The sequence below is a fragment of the Paralichthys olivaceus genome, chromosome 15, assembly GCF_024713975.1.
Source record: "Paralichthys olivaceus isolate ysfri-2021 chromosome 15, ASM2471397v2, whole genome shotgun sequence".
Classification (NCBI taxonomy): Eukaryota; Metazoa; Chordata; class Actinopteri; order Pleuronectiformes; family Paralichthyidae; genus Paralichthys; species Paralichthys olivaceus.
In genome coordinates, this window is record NC_091107.1 from 150,001 (window position 1) to 162,500 (window position 12,500).

Below are 12,500 nucleotides of genomic sequence, written 5' to 3' on the forward strand. Positions count from 1 at the left end.
ACTACACCAGAACAACCACCGCTTCTGTGTTTTTGTGCATCAGGTCCGTTCCTATGGCGACTCCAAGGTGACAGTATCCTATAAGTACATCATTCAGGACCGTCTCCGGTCCTCGTTGGAGTCCAACCTGGTGCAGGAGGACACCATCTTCTACGAGTGGGCGCTGAAGAAATGGTCACACTGCTCCAGACCCTGTGGAGGAGGTACACATTTCTGCTGCTGGGTAACAGCCTGTTCTTCTAGGGTAACATGTGTGTTGTAACAGTGATCTCTGGTTGACAGGGAAACAGTACACAAGGTTCGGCTGCAGAAGAAAGGCAGATGGGAAAATGGTTCACAGGATGCTCTGCTCCAACATCAACAAACCAAGAGCCATCAGCCGTAACTGCAATATGGATAAGTGCAGCTCGCCACGGTAACGTGTTACAGGTCACCATGGTAACACACTGCTGATTTGTGTCTGTTGAACTGCTTATCATAATGTTGACAGGTGTTCTGTTTTTTTTTTATTCACTCCATTGAAATCAGTGAGAGCAGTTGAAACAACAGAATTACAAGCACTGTTATTACAGATTAGAAAAACATCAAATGTTTTTGTCGCCTCAGCTGGGTGACTGGGAACTGGGAAGACTGCAGTGCCTCTTGTGGTCAGACTGGGTGGCAGCGACGCTGGGTGAGCTGCCAGCTGGAGCCCAGCAGGGTCCAGCAGCAGAGCTTGGCACACAGCAAACTCTGCCGTGACAACCGGCCAGATGTGAAACGCACCTGCAACCGTTTCCCCTGCCCAGCTGCCTGGCGAACTGGGCCGTGGACACCGGTACAAAGACTTAAAATAGAAATGTGTCTTATGCTACCCTCGCTGCTCTCCTTCTTCCTACACAACCTCGAACCTTCTGTCTGCGATAACTAAAAACACCTTCTCTCAAAAACAACTTTGACTTTCTCTTCTTTCTAGTTTTCCGCCCTTAGTTCAGCAACCTCACTCTTTTCTTTATCAGGATGAAACCACAGATCATGAACTGATCAGTAGTGTCTGATTAGTGTCATTGGGTTTTTAGTGCTCAGTATCTTGTGGAAATGGGACTCAGGAGCGTCAAGTCGCATGTTCGAGTCCCGAGGGTTCAACTGGAAACTGCAGTGGACCTCAACCAATCACAATCCGCAGCTGCCAAGCTCCACCCTGCAGCGGTAAGCATCAACCAATCACATTCTATACATTTGTTTACTGAGGAGGGAAGGAGGATGCATGCTGGGAGTTGTAGTGTCTGTTTTCTGTGCTGATCGTTTGCGTTTGTCTGGCCCTACAGGAAACCAGAAGAACGCCATCATCCAGTGGTTGTCCAGGTCTAATGTACACTTTCCTGTTCCAAAGATCTCATCCAGTAAAGTACCTGTTTGTTAAATCAGTTAAATTGTTTGAAACTAATGTCTCTTTACATACGTAAAAGCAGAATAAGTGAGCCTTAGGAAAGGGAATCGGACTCCACCTCTTCCTGAAGTCTTTTCAAAGTGAAGGTCAAAGATGAGATCATTCTGTAAAGTAACGATAAGTGTATTCCGTACAACAACATGTTGTTATCACAGTTCTTTATTTCTCCATTTCTGAATTAGGGTTCTAATAGACAGTTTTGACTCTCCAGGGCAGCGTTGTCGTGGTGACCGGTCAGTGTTTTGTCGGATGGAGGTGTTGAGTCGGTATTGCTCCATCGCAGGATACCGGCAGATGTGCTGCAAGTCCTGCAGCGAGGGAAACTTCAGCAGCGAGAACCTGCCGACAGCCAACAGGTCAGTGAGAGTTAGACGAAATGAATCTAATGAAAACAGAAACAAACAAAAATAACAAATGCCATCTTTGAACAAATGAACTCAACGCAGTTTTTTTCTTTTCTTTTTATTTGCATCTTACAATTTACGCTTTCTTGCACTTTTTTGATTTTGTTTTATGAACAAAGTCAATGATCCAAGCAGGGAACAGACCAACAAAAGCAAAAAGGAAGGAGGGGGTGTTCTGTGTGACAAAATGTAGCTGTGTGGTTGAACTAAAATCTTTATGGGCTGATAAACTTCATTCATCCTTTCCAATGTTTATTAAATAAGTCTTTCTTAGCGCTGGTTTAAATTGCCCCTCAGATAGCTTTTCTGCTCATCTTCTTAAGGAAGTCTTTGACACTGTTAGCCCATGTATTCTGTCACTGATAAGCCCTTGTATTCTATCTGGTTGTGTCCTAGCTGCCTTTAACCATGCTGTTGTACAGCTCTTGCAAAAGAAAGGAGATAATCTTGATCCCTCTGTTCTCTCTAACTTCAGGCCCATTTCTAAATTGCCCTTCTTGTCCAAAGTCCTAGAGAAGGTAGTTCTCAACCAGCTGCAAACATTTCTAATCAAGAATAATGTGTATGAAAAGTTCTAGTCTGGTTTTAAACCCCGCCATAGCACTGAAACAGCCCTTTAAAGAGTTTTTAACAATTTGATGAAGTGTTGATTCAGGAGACTTTGCTGTCCTGGTGCACTTAGGCTGCTTTCGACACCATCAATGACACAATCCTGTTGTCATGTTTGGAAAACTCTGTAGGGACTAGAGGTGCAGCACAGATGGTTTCAGTCATGCTTAACAGATTGATTATTCCTCTTTCACGGCCCAACTTACATGAGGTGACCCTCAAGGATCCATTCTCGGCCCCACCCTATTTTCCTTATATATGTTGCCCCTAGCATCAATTTTTGAAACATACGATGTCTCTTTCCACTGCTTTGTTATATTCAAACATCCTTGCCCCTGAAACTTAAGACTAAACATTCCCTACAGCTTCCTGTTTGCCACAGGATTGATTTAAAAATGTTATTGTTAACTTTTACATTTCTAAATGGACTGGCACCGCCTTGTTTAGCTGAACTTCTCTACACTCACACTCCAGTTAGAGAGCTGAGATCAGCCACTCACCTCCTCCTGGACCTAAAAGAAGACTCATAACCGGAGATCGCGCCTTCGCAGTAGCCGCCCCAAACTTGTGGAACAACACATTAGATCTGCCCCCTCTTTAGCACACTAATTAATCATTACTAAAAATATGTCTGTTCTTCTTGGCCTTCTCCTTGAGTTGAGAATGTTTTTTATCCCAGCTGATTTTATTTTACTATTGTATATCTTATATTTTATTTTTATAGTTATTATTCTACTTTCTATCTTTATTTTACTACTTGTACTCTGATGTTTGCTCAGTCCATAGAGACTTGGCTTGGGAACCAGAGGGTGGCCAGTTCAAGTCCAGCATGGATTGAAGTATGAAAGGTGGACTTGTAGTTCGAGAGGTGCCAGTTCACCTCCTGGGCACTGCCGAGGTGCCCTTGAGCAAGGCACAGAACCCCCCCAATAGCTCCCTGGGCTCCTCCATGGCTGCTCACTGTTCCCTGTGTGCTGTGTTGGGTTAAATGCAGAGGTCAAATTTCCCCATGTTGCATGTAGTGCTGTGTGTGCATGATTGTGGGACAATAAAGAGGAATCTTAATCTTAAATGTGCTATATAAATAAAATTTAATGAGAAATCTATGGTATTTTTTTGACCTAGCTCATGGGTAACGACCACAGAGATGATAACCTCAGCATCCTCCTCCACCTGGTCTGACAGCAGTGACATCACCAGTAATATCATCAGCACGCCACCTCACAGCTTCACTATGACTCTCCCTCCTATCAGCAGGAGCAGCACTGACTTTGTTTACGTGGAGTATGATGATTATGACGAGTATTCTTCCTACGAGGATCTTTTAGTTCCCTCAGACTCTCTGGATATTGTACCAACTACTACTACTACTACTACTGCTACTACTACAAAAATGTGGCCACAGAAAACCTCTCCAACACATGTATTCAAGAAGAAAACCACCACTACGAGAGCGCCTCCTGCTACAGTTCCCATGGTAACGGTTTATAGCCCACTGTCACTGCCAATCCAGACGTTTGACGTCCCAGAGTTTCCCACCACAAACTCATTTGATCCTGATGACATCATCACTGCAACATCATCAGGTGGGCAGAGCCTTCAAACTAAATTCCATCTGACAGAAACCGGACCAGCACCGACGTCTTCCTCTTCAATCTTTACAAACATAAAGAAGGAGAAAAACTTGGTGGATGATGTCCCGTACCGGATCGTGGGATTGGACGGAGACACCACCAGAGGGCAGCAGAACTACTTTGTCCCGCGGATGCCACCATTCCGTGAGCGAACACAGAACAAACGTATCCAGGAGCTTCTGAATGCGAAACGACGACAAGATCTTGTGAGGAGAGTGAACAGGAGCAGAGAGAGTCAGACTGACGGTAAAATGAGTGGATCATAAAAACACTAAAATAAGTTTTGATGTTCACGATCTCGCATGTACAGCTTCTCACTTTTTGCTAACGCTAACAAACTCTAACGAGAAACTGAATCAGACTGCAGAGCAAGGTTCTCTCAACGTTCTCATCAGATTTCCTGAGGTCTACACCTGTTTTCTTCTCTGCTCCAATCAGAGTTGTTGTGGATGCTTGGAGGTCACGTGGAAACATGTGGAAAGACACTGGTTTTCACTGGCATGATATTTGTACCAAATAATGTGTTTCTAAATAAAGTTTCATCCAGCTGATGACGTGGCTACGACTCATAAACCTCTGTTAACTCCTTAAGACAAAACTCACTGTAAGAGATCTGTCCATCTTCTGTTTTATGATTTTGTCTTCTGTACATAGTCCATGTACGTTCAAGTCTTTTTATTTCCACCAAAAACAAGACCTTTCTTTTTCGTCTGAGAGTAACTCTTACTATAGACTTATCACAGAGGGAAAATTTAAACCCTAAATGTAGAGTGGATGTCCGTCTTCTGTACCAGTTGGAGGAGCCTGGTAGTTGAAGGCTCTACCTCCTGTTCTACTCTTACAGACTCTAGAACCACAGGAGAACCTGTGTTTTGGTAGTGAACTGATCTATCTGGATGATACAGTGTTATCAGCTCTTTGACATATGAAGGGTTTGATTGTTAAGGTTTTAAATGTGAGGAGCAGGATCTTGATATTCTGGATTTTACAGGGAGCCAATGTAGAGAAGCTAAGACAGGAGTAATAAGATCTCTCCTTCTACTTCCTGTCAGCACTCTGCTGCAGCACTTTGGATCAACTGGAGACTTTTCTCAGACTTCCTGTGACGTCCTGATAATAAAGAATTACAGTAATCTAATCTAGAGGTAACGAATGTGTGGACAAGTTTCTCGGCGTCCTTCTGAGACAGGATGTTTCTAATGTTCTTAATATTGCGCAGGTGGAAGAAATCTGTCCTAGAGACTTGTTTTATATGTTGGTCAAATGTCCTGGTCCAACAGAACTCAAGGTTCCTCACAGTGGAGCTGGAGGACAAACTGACACCAAGGTGACTCTCTGTTCAGACAGTGATTCTCTGAGATGTTTAGGGTCAATTACAACGACCTCAGTCTGAATTAGAAGTAAGAAGTTCTGGCTCATCCAGGCCTTAATGTTCTTGAGACGTTCCTGAAGTTGAACTAAGTGATTAGATTCATCAGGCTTCATAGAAATGTACAGCTGGGTGTCGTCTGCATAACAATGGTAGTGTATGTGGAGCTTTCTCATGATGTTGCCTAAGGGAGCATATATAAGGTGAAGAGTATCGGTCCAAGGACAGAACCTTGTTGCACTCCATGACTAACTTGCATGTGCATGGGGGGGTCATTGTTTACGTTAACAAATTGAAATCTATCTGATAAATATGAAATTTAATTTAATCCAAATTAGTATTAAACGCATTTCTGTACAAATATATCAATATAAAATGTATTACAATAAAACATCACTGTAAATAAACATTCATATTTTCTGTATGAAGCCTGAGGAAGGGGTGGTGCCTTCGAAGACAAACACGGGGGTTAACAGTTAACGATCGGAGCCTGGCAGGATAAACCCCGGGCTGCATCACCCCGCTCGCTCGTCCTTGACTTCAGCAGGAAGTAAAGATGGCGTCTGCCGCGGTCAGAAGTCTGAGCTCCAGACTGAGTCAGAACCTCCGAGAGATCCGCGTCCACCTCTGCCAGACCTCCGCCGCCAGCAAGGGGGCAAGGTGAGCTCCGAGTCCACCTTTAGAGACAGAGAGGGCCGTAACGATAACATCCACAACTCGTCCGAGCATGGAGAGTGACGGAAGCTAACAGCAGAGCTACAGACCACAGCTAACTGCTAACAGCAGAGCTACAGACCACAGCTAACTGCTAACAGCAGAGCTACAGACCACAGCTAACTGCTAACAGCAGAGCTACAGACCACAGCTAACTGCTAACAGCAGAGCTACAGACCACAGCTAACTGCTAACATCTAACAGCAGAGCTACAGACCACAGCTAACTGCTAACAGCTAACAGCAGAGCTACAGACCACAGCTAACTGCTAACAGCAGAGCTACAGACCACAGCTAACTGCTAACAGCTAACAGCAGAGCTACAGACCACGGCTAGCTGCTAACATCTAACAGCAGAGCTACAGACCACAGCTAACTGCTAACAGCAGAGCTACAGACCACAGCTAACTGCTAACATCTAACAGCAGAGCTACAGACCACAGCTAACTGCTAACAGCTAACAGCAGAGCTACAGACCACAGCTAACTGCTAACAGCAGAGCTACAGACCACAGCTAACTGCTAACAGCTAACAGCAGAGCTACAGACCACGGCTAGCTGCTAACATCTAACAGCAGAGCTACAGACCACAGCTAACTGCTAACAGCAGAGCTACAGACCACAGCTAACTGCTAACATCTAACAGCAGAGCTACAGACCACAGCTAACTGCTAACAGCAGAGCTACAGACCACAGCTAACTGCTCACAGCTAACTGCTAACAGCAGAGCTACAGCTAACTGTTAACAGCAGAGCTACAGACCACAGCTAAGTGCTAACAACAGAGCTACAGACCACAGCTAAGTGCTAACAGCTAACAGCAGAGCTACAGACCACAGCTAACTGCTAACAGCTAAATGCTTACAGCTGACTGTTAAGGCCGGAAATGTTTAAACACGCCTTCGTGTAGACAACCGGCTACATCGTGAACGTAGTTCAACCGTATAGAACTTCCGGATTTGCATAATGTAAATAAGAAACATGGCGACACGCGAGAAGATTACTACTTATTCATTCTGAGATCACGGCTTCACAGCAGAGCTACAGACCACAGCTAACTGCTAACTGCAGAGTGACCTCTGTTGTAATCGACCCCCTCTGGTATAATGTCAACAGGAAGCAGCTGATCTCAGCTCTCACTGTGTTTCCTGTATTTACAGAGACTTTGTGGAGCAGCACTATGTAACTCTGAAGAAGTCCAACCCAGAATTCCCCATCCTGATCCGAGAGTGTTCGGGAGTCCCGGCCCGGGTCTGGGCCAGATACGGTGAGTCTGACCGCTTGGCATCATGGGACATTGACAGTTTCACCGGTGAGATGAAAACTGTCAGGGTTTGGTTGGAGGCGGAGTCCACTCCATGATGGTTTTGCACGTGTCAATAAAACTGATGTTTGTGCTTTGTCTTCAGATTTCGGCAAAGAGAGCAGCATCTCCGTGGACAATATGTCAGCTGATCAGGTGGCCTCAGCTCTGCACACGCTGGTTCAGCCCAAACCCTAACTCCCCCCAACTGAAGTGGTTCAGTCAAGGACTCGTCTGTAAATGTGTTCATGTGAATAAATACAAATTATTTAATGTCACAGTTTCTTTATTCTATAGTTTCACTTGACTGGCTGCTGGCTTTCATTGCTTTATGAAATCACCTCTGATGGCAGGGAGGGAGTGACTCTGTAGAGTTGTGTCATCATAAAGACCCACGGTGCTGCAGCTGGAGGAGAACATCTGCACCATCACTGCAGCTGGCTAGCTCCTGACATGTTTTAAAAGGATAGTTCACAGAAAAATAAAAATTTACTAATTATCTACTCACCACTGTAATGGGGGGGGGGGTGAAGTGTTCTGGAGTTTCATGGGTAAACAGTGGTTTAAGTAAATGCTGAGTCCTTCAGATGTAATTAAACAACAGAAAAAAACATTACATGCCTCCATACTACTCCTATGATGTAATTTTAGTGTCCACGAGCCCCGACATTCATATTCCACTTGGAACCGCTTCATTTACACAAAGTGTTTGGCCTAAACTCACATCCTCTTTGTTACTGCAGCAGTCACTAGTGGGAGGTAAACAGCGCAGTCTAAAGCACCTATTGTGATGACACAACCCTGTTCTGATTGGTTGAAGTTCACTGACACACATGATGCTTCTTATGTTTTTATTCTTAGAATTTCGATATGTTTTCTGCTCCATATTTCTATAAATGTAAGGTGTTAAAAACAGAACCCTCTTTATGCAGTTTTAAAGGTCCTATAATTAATAATAATTTGAATTTAAATAGCACCTTTCAAGATACCCAAGGCTTTACATAGGAACAATACGTCTTACCTTGTAATGTTTGGTAGTTCTACTCTTGAGGGTAAAGAGCAGAGGATGTTGCACCTTGTTAAGATGTATGAGACTAACTGAATATGAGCTATATAAATAAACTGTGATTGAGATGTATACATATATATATATATATATATATATACAGAACATCAGACCTCTTTTAAAACCAACATAAATCATGGCAGACGTTTTTCCACCCTGTGACGTATAATCTGAAAAACAATAAATCAATAAATCAAGAGGTTGGTTTCGCTGTGTCAGTGATCACGGCCTCCTGCGGGGGCGCTGTGTTGCTGAGCTCTAACGGAAGAGGAAGTGACGTAGCGATCCGCTGATGTTAGCCGAAGCTAAGTGTGCTAATTGAACGTCCTCGTCTGAGGAGGAAGAATCAGTTTTTCACCGTGAAGGAGAAAAGACGCAGAAAATGCCGGAGAGTGAGTTTTATTCTGAAACACGTTCACACACAAGAAACTACAACACACCGTTAGCATGCGCTCACTGCGAGGCTAGCCTTTAGCTGTTCGCTGCTAGCAGAGACGCTTCAGATTAATTCGGATAAAAACAATAAGATTGAAACTGAAGCGGATATTTATCAGACTGAAGGAGGTTTTGTGTTAAAGACGACACCAGGACACATCTCTGTTAGCATCTATTAGCCTGGCATAGCTCTGAGTCAGCAGTAAACAGCCACCGTTGATTTTCTCTTCGACAAAAAAACGAAGCTGAAAGAACAGAAGAGAAACTAGTCTTTAATTTAAACGTTTTCTCTCCTGTTTAATCTGCAACGTTTTATTATGGACAAAATGACTCATTATTTATCAGGTCACCGTGTGTCTCGGTAAAGTTTTATTCAATCTGTGTGGATTCAGACTCACGAATCATTATTGACAATAATCTTACGAGTCACTGTATATTTAGTTGTTTTGGTGTGTGTATGTGTAAGGTTGTGTTGCAGCCCCCTGCTGTCTGTCTCCTAACACTCTGTCTGTTTTCTAGCTGAAAGTTACTCCAACCCTCTCGCCCCTGACGGCCACGAGGTGGACGAGCACCGAGCTGCAGCTCAGTGAGTTCAACTCTTCCCTGCTTGTGTGGGAACACCAAATGCTCTCAGTCAGGTTCTGGAAAATAGGTCCATGTGTTTTATTGAGTAGTGATGTCAAAGGTTTCCACCACAGTGTGTCCTCAGAGTCAGACACAGTGTGTGTCCTCAGAGTCAGTTTGTGTCCTCAGAGTCAGAGACAGTTTGTGTCCTCAGAGTCAGAGACAGTTTGTGTCCTCAGAGTCAGACACAGTCACTCAGAGTCAGAGACAGTTTGTGTCTTCAGAGTCAGACACAGTCACTCAGAGTCAGACACAGTCACTCAGAGTCAGAGACAGTTTGTGTCTTCAGAGTCAGACACAGTCATTCAGACTCAGACACAGTCATTCAGACTCAGACACAGTGTGTGTCCTCAGAGTCAGGTTGTTTTTGAGGCCACATTATGGGATTCAAATGTTTCTCATCAGGAGAGAAATTCTCAGAGAACTAAAGCTGTCAACTGAACAGGGAAACCTCTGACTTCATCATTCAAAATATTAAGGTAGCTCTGTCATGACAAATAAAATGGCTCCTTTGACATTTGGCTCAGGGATTATGGAACCAGTTGTGAACAGGATGGTCAAGATTTGGACGACAAACTTAGGATCATGTATTTAGTTCTTAATCAACTGTGTCAGATCATGAATACAGATCTTCACTTTCACACTGAGTCTTGAACGTGAGCGTCACATCTCGTGTTTTACTGAGCAAAACATTGACACAATCCCAGATGTTTCTCCAGCTGTTCTTCCTGTATTTAGCAGCTGGATGTTTATTATATATAACAGTTTGATCCTCAGCTCTGCTGTCAGTCAAACTGTCCATGTCTGTGATTGGTCATATGCAGTAAACCCCGCCCCTTGTATGTGCACAAGCTCATATCTAGAGGAAAGCCCGAGTTAACGTAACCAGTTGATAACCAGCGCCATGTGACCACTTAGTCTGACTGTGATTGTTTGGTTAAGTTCAGCTGGATAATTGAAGAGATCCTGGATATGTTGAACTCCCTTCGTAGAACAGGCTCTGTGCATGTGTGATAGTGAAGACAACTATGTGTGTCTCCTCCTTAGGTCCAAATTGACTAATGATGACTTCAGGAAGTTGCTTATGACACCGCGGGCAGCGCCGTCCTCAGCCCCGCCCTCCAAGTCTCGACAACATGAGTGAGTTACAAAAACACTGCTGACGCTCCGCGTCTGCTGTCACAGGGTACATTTGAGTCTTCATTGGGTTATCTGTTGTTTGTTTCCCAGAATGCCGAGGGACTACAATGAGGATGAGGATCCCGCTGCGAGGAGGAGGAAGAAGAAGAGGTGAGTGTGGAGCAGGCACAGTGTCACTTAGGATTCTCTGACACACAGGAAGTTCCTCCCCATCACAGAGCATCACCTGTTAAGTTTGAACTTGAGTTAAGTGGACCGGACATGTTTGTCTGCGAGCGTTAGACCTGCTGCATGTTTCCTGCAGTAAACTTTGATGTTGTAATAACTGCCTCCTGCTGTCGATTGGAACACCGCTCCCACTACTGAGTTGGAGCGTACGCACACCTGCTACCTACAGGAGGTCATTGTCAGGCCAAACTGAGCTCTGTTAATAAGACCTCCAGCTGATCATGTTATTAATCATGTATTGTTGTTCATTATAGCTACTATGCTAAGCTACGTCAACAGGAGATGGAGCGAGAGCGAGAGCTGGCCGAGAAGTACAGAGATCGAGCGAGAGAGAGACGAGATGGAGTTAACAAAGATTATGAAGAGACGGAACTGATCAGCACCACCGCTAACTACAGAGCTGTAGGACCCACTGCTGAGGCGTGAGTACTGCTAATGCTAACTATGCTAACAGCACAGTTAACTACAGAGCTGTGGGACCCACCGCTGAGTCGTGAGTACTGCTAATGCTAACTAGCTGGATATTGTTTTTTTGTTCTTTCAGAGATAAGTCAGCGGCAGAGAAACGTCGGCAGTTGATCCAGGAGTCAAAGTTTTTGGGAGGTGACATGGAACATACTCACTTGGTAAAAGGTCTGGACTTCGCTCTGCTACAGAAGGTCAGACACAGAAAATATATTTAATGCATTGTTACAAAACTGAACTCCCTCTCATGTGATGCTAACATCAAATAATATAACACAATATAAAACATCACATGTTGTGTCGTTGATTGAACATTGGCAGGTGAGAGCGGAGATCACGAGTAAAGAGAAAGAAGAAGAAGACATGATGGAGAAAGTCCAGAAAGAGGCAAAGTATGAAACAACCTCATCGTCTTTCTGACCTTTGACCTCTGTCTGACATTTGACCTCTGTCTGACATTTGACCTCTGTCTGACATTTGACCTCTGTCTGACCTGTCAGGAAAGACGTGGAGCCAGAAGAGAAGATCGAGTTCAAGACTCGTCTGGGTGAGTGTGATCACACCTGGTCACATGTTGAGTTTCATGTGTGGATCATGTCTGTAACACCACCACCCCCCACCCCAGGTAGGAACATCTACCGCGTGGTGTTCAGGACCGGTCTGATTGAGAGAAACGAGCTCTTCCTGCCCGGTAGGATGGCGTACGTGGTCGACCTAGACGATGAGTTCACTGATACAGACATCCCGACAACTCTGATCCGCAGCAAAGCAGACTGTCCCAGCATGGAGGTACTGACCGAGGAAACAGCTGCTGGTCACCATGACAGCAGACGATGCTGAGCATTTCACACCGTGACGGCTGAATCAGCAGCTGCTCTGATAAAAAACATGAACATCATCTGAGCGTCATTAGAATAAACTGCAGTTAAAACCAGTATTTATCTCCACAGTACTACAGTACACCACAGTACTACAGTACACTACACCACAGTACTACAGTACACTACACCACAGTACTACAGTACACTACACCACAGTACTACAGTACACTACACCACAGTACTACAGTACACTACACCACAG

General features: G+C 44.4%; 3 protein-coding genes across 4 annotated transcripts in view; all 3 read left to right on the forward strand.

The window, feature by feature from the left end:
• The window catches only part of LOC109644389 (A disintegrin and metalloproteinase with thrombospondin motifs 2-like), a 17,926-nt gene extending 13,299 nt beyond the window's left edge, over positions 1–4,627 (forward strand). The window contains exons 19-25 of one of the 2 annotated variants that reach the window (XM_069539371.1): positions 44–203; positions 283–415; positions 607–817; positions 1,059–1,188; positions 1,308–1,382; positions 1,641–1,785; positions 3,222–3,365. In XM_069539371.1, coding sequence (XP_069395472.1) covers positions 44–203; positions 283–415; positions 607–817; positions 1,059–1,188; positions 1,308–1,382; positions 1,641–1,785; positions 3,222–3,228 — 861 coding nt within the window. In that variant the 3' untranslated portion in view covers positions 3,229–3,365. Of the gene's footprint in view, positions 1–43; positions 204–282; positions 416–606; positions 818–1,058; positions 1,189–1,307; positions 1,383–1,640; positions 1,786–3,221; positions 3,366–3,567 lie in introns of those variants that run through there. The other variant, XM_069539370.1, reaches the window with a different exon arrangement.
• A 1,261-nt stretch (positions 4,628–5,888) lies between these two features.
• On the forward strand, positions 5,889–7,732 carry ndufa2 (NADH:ubiquinone oxidoreductase subunit A2). The gene is made up of 3 exons (XM_069539374.1): positions 5,889–6,105; positions 7,317–7,423; positions 7,566–7,732. Exons 1-3 carry the CDS (start codon positions 6,002–6,004, stop codon positions 7,655–7,657), a joined length of 303 nt encoding a protein of 100 aa, XP_069395475.1. The 5' UTR covers positions 5,889–6,001; the 3' UTR covers positions 7,658–7,732.
• Positions 7,733–8,742: 1,010 nt separating this feature from the next.
• Positions 8,743–12,500, forward strand: part of ik (IK cytokine) — a 7,803-nt gene continuing 4,045 nt past the window's right edge. The window contains exons 1-9 of the mRNA XM_069539373.1: positions 8,743–8,917; positions 9,480–9,546; positions 10,632–10,724; positions 10,815–10,874; positions 11,207–11,374; positions 11,497–11,611; positions 11,739–11,809; positions 11,918–11,964; positions 12,043–12,206. Coding sequence (XP_069395474.1) covers positions 8,908–8,917; positions 9,480–9,546; positions 10,632–10,724; positions 10,815–10,874; positions 11,207–11,374; positions 11,497–11,611; positions 11,739–11,809; positions 11,918–11,964; positions 12,043–12,206 — 795 coding nt within the window. The 5' untranslated portion in view covers positions 8,743–8,907. The remainder of the gene's footprint in view (positions 8,918–9,479; positions 9,547–10,631; positions 10,725–10,814; positions 10,875–11,206; positions 11,375–11,496; positions 11,612–11,738; positions 11,810–11,917; positions 11,965–12,042; positions 12,207–12,500) is intronic.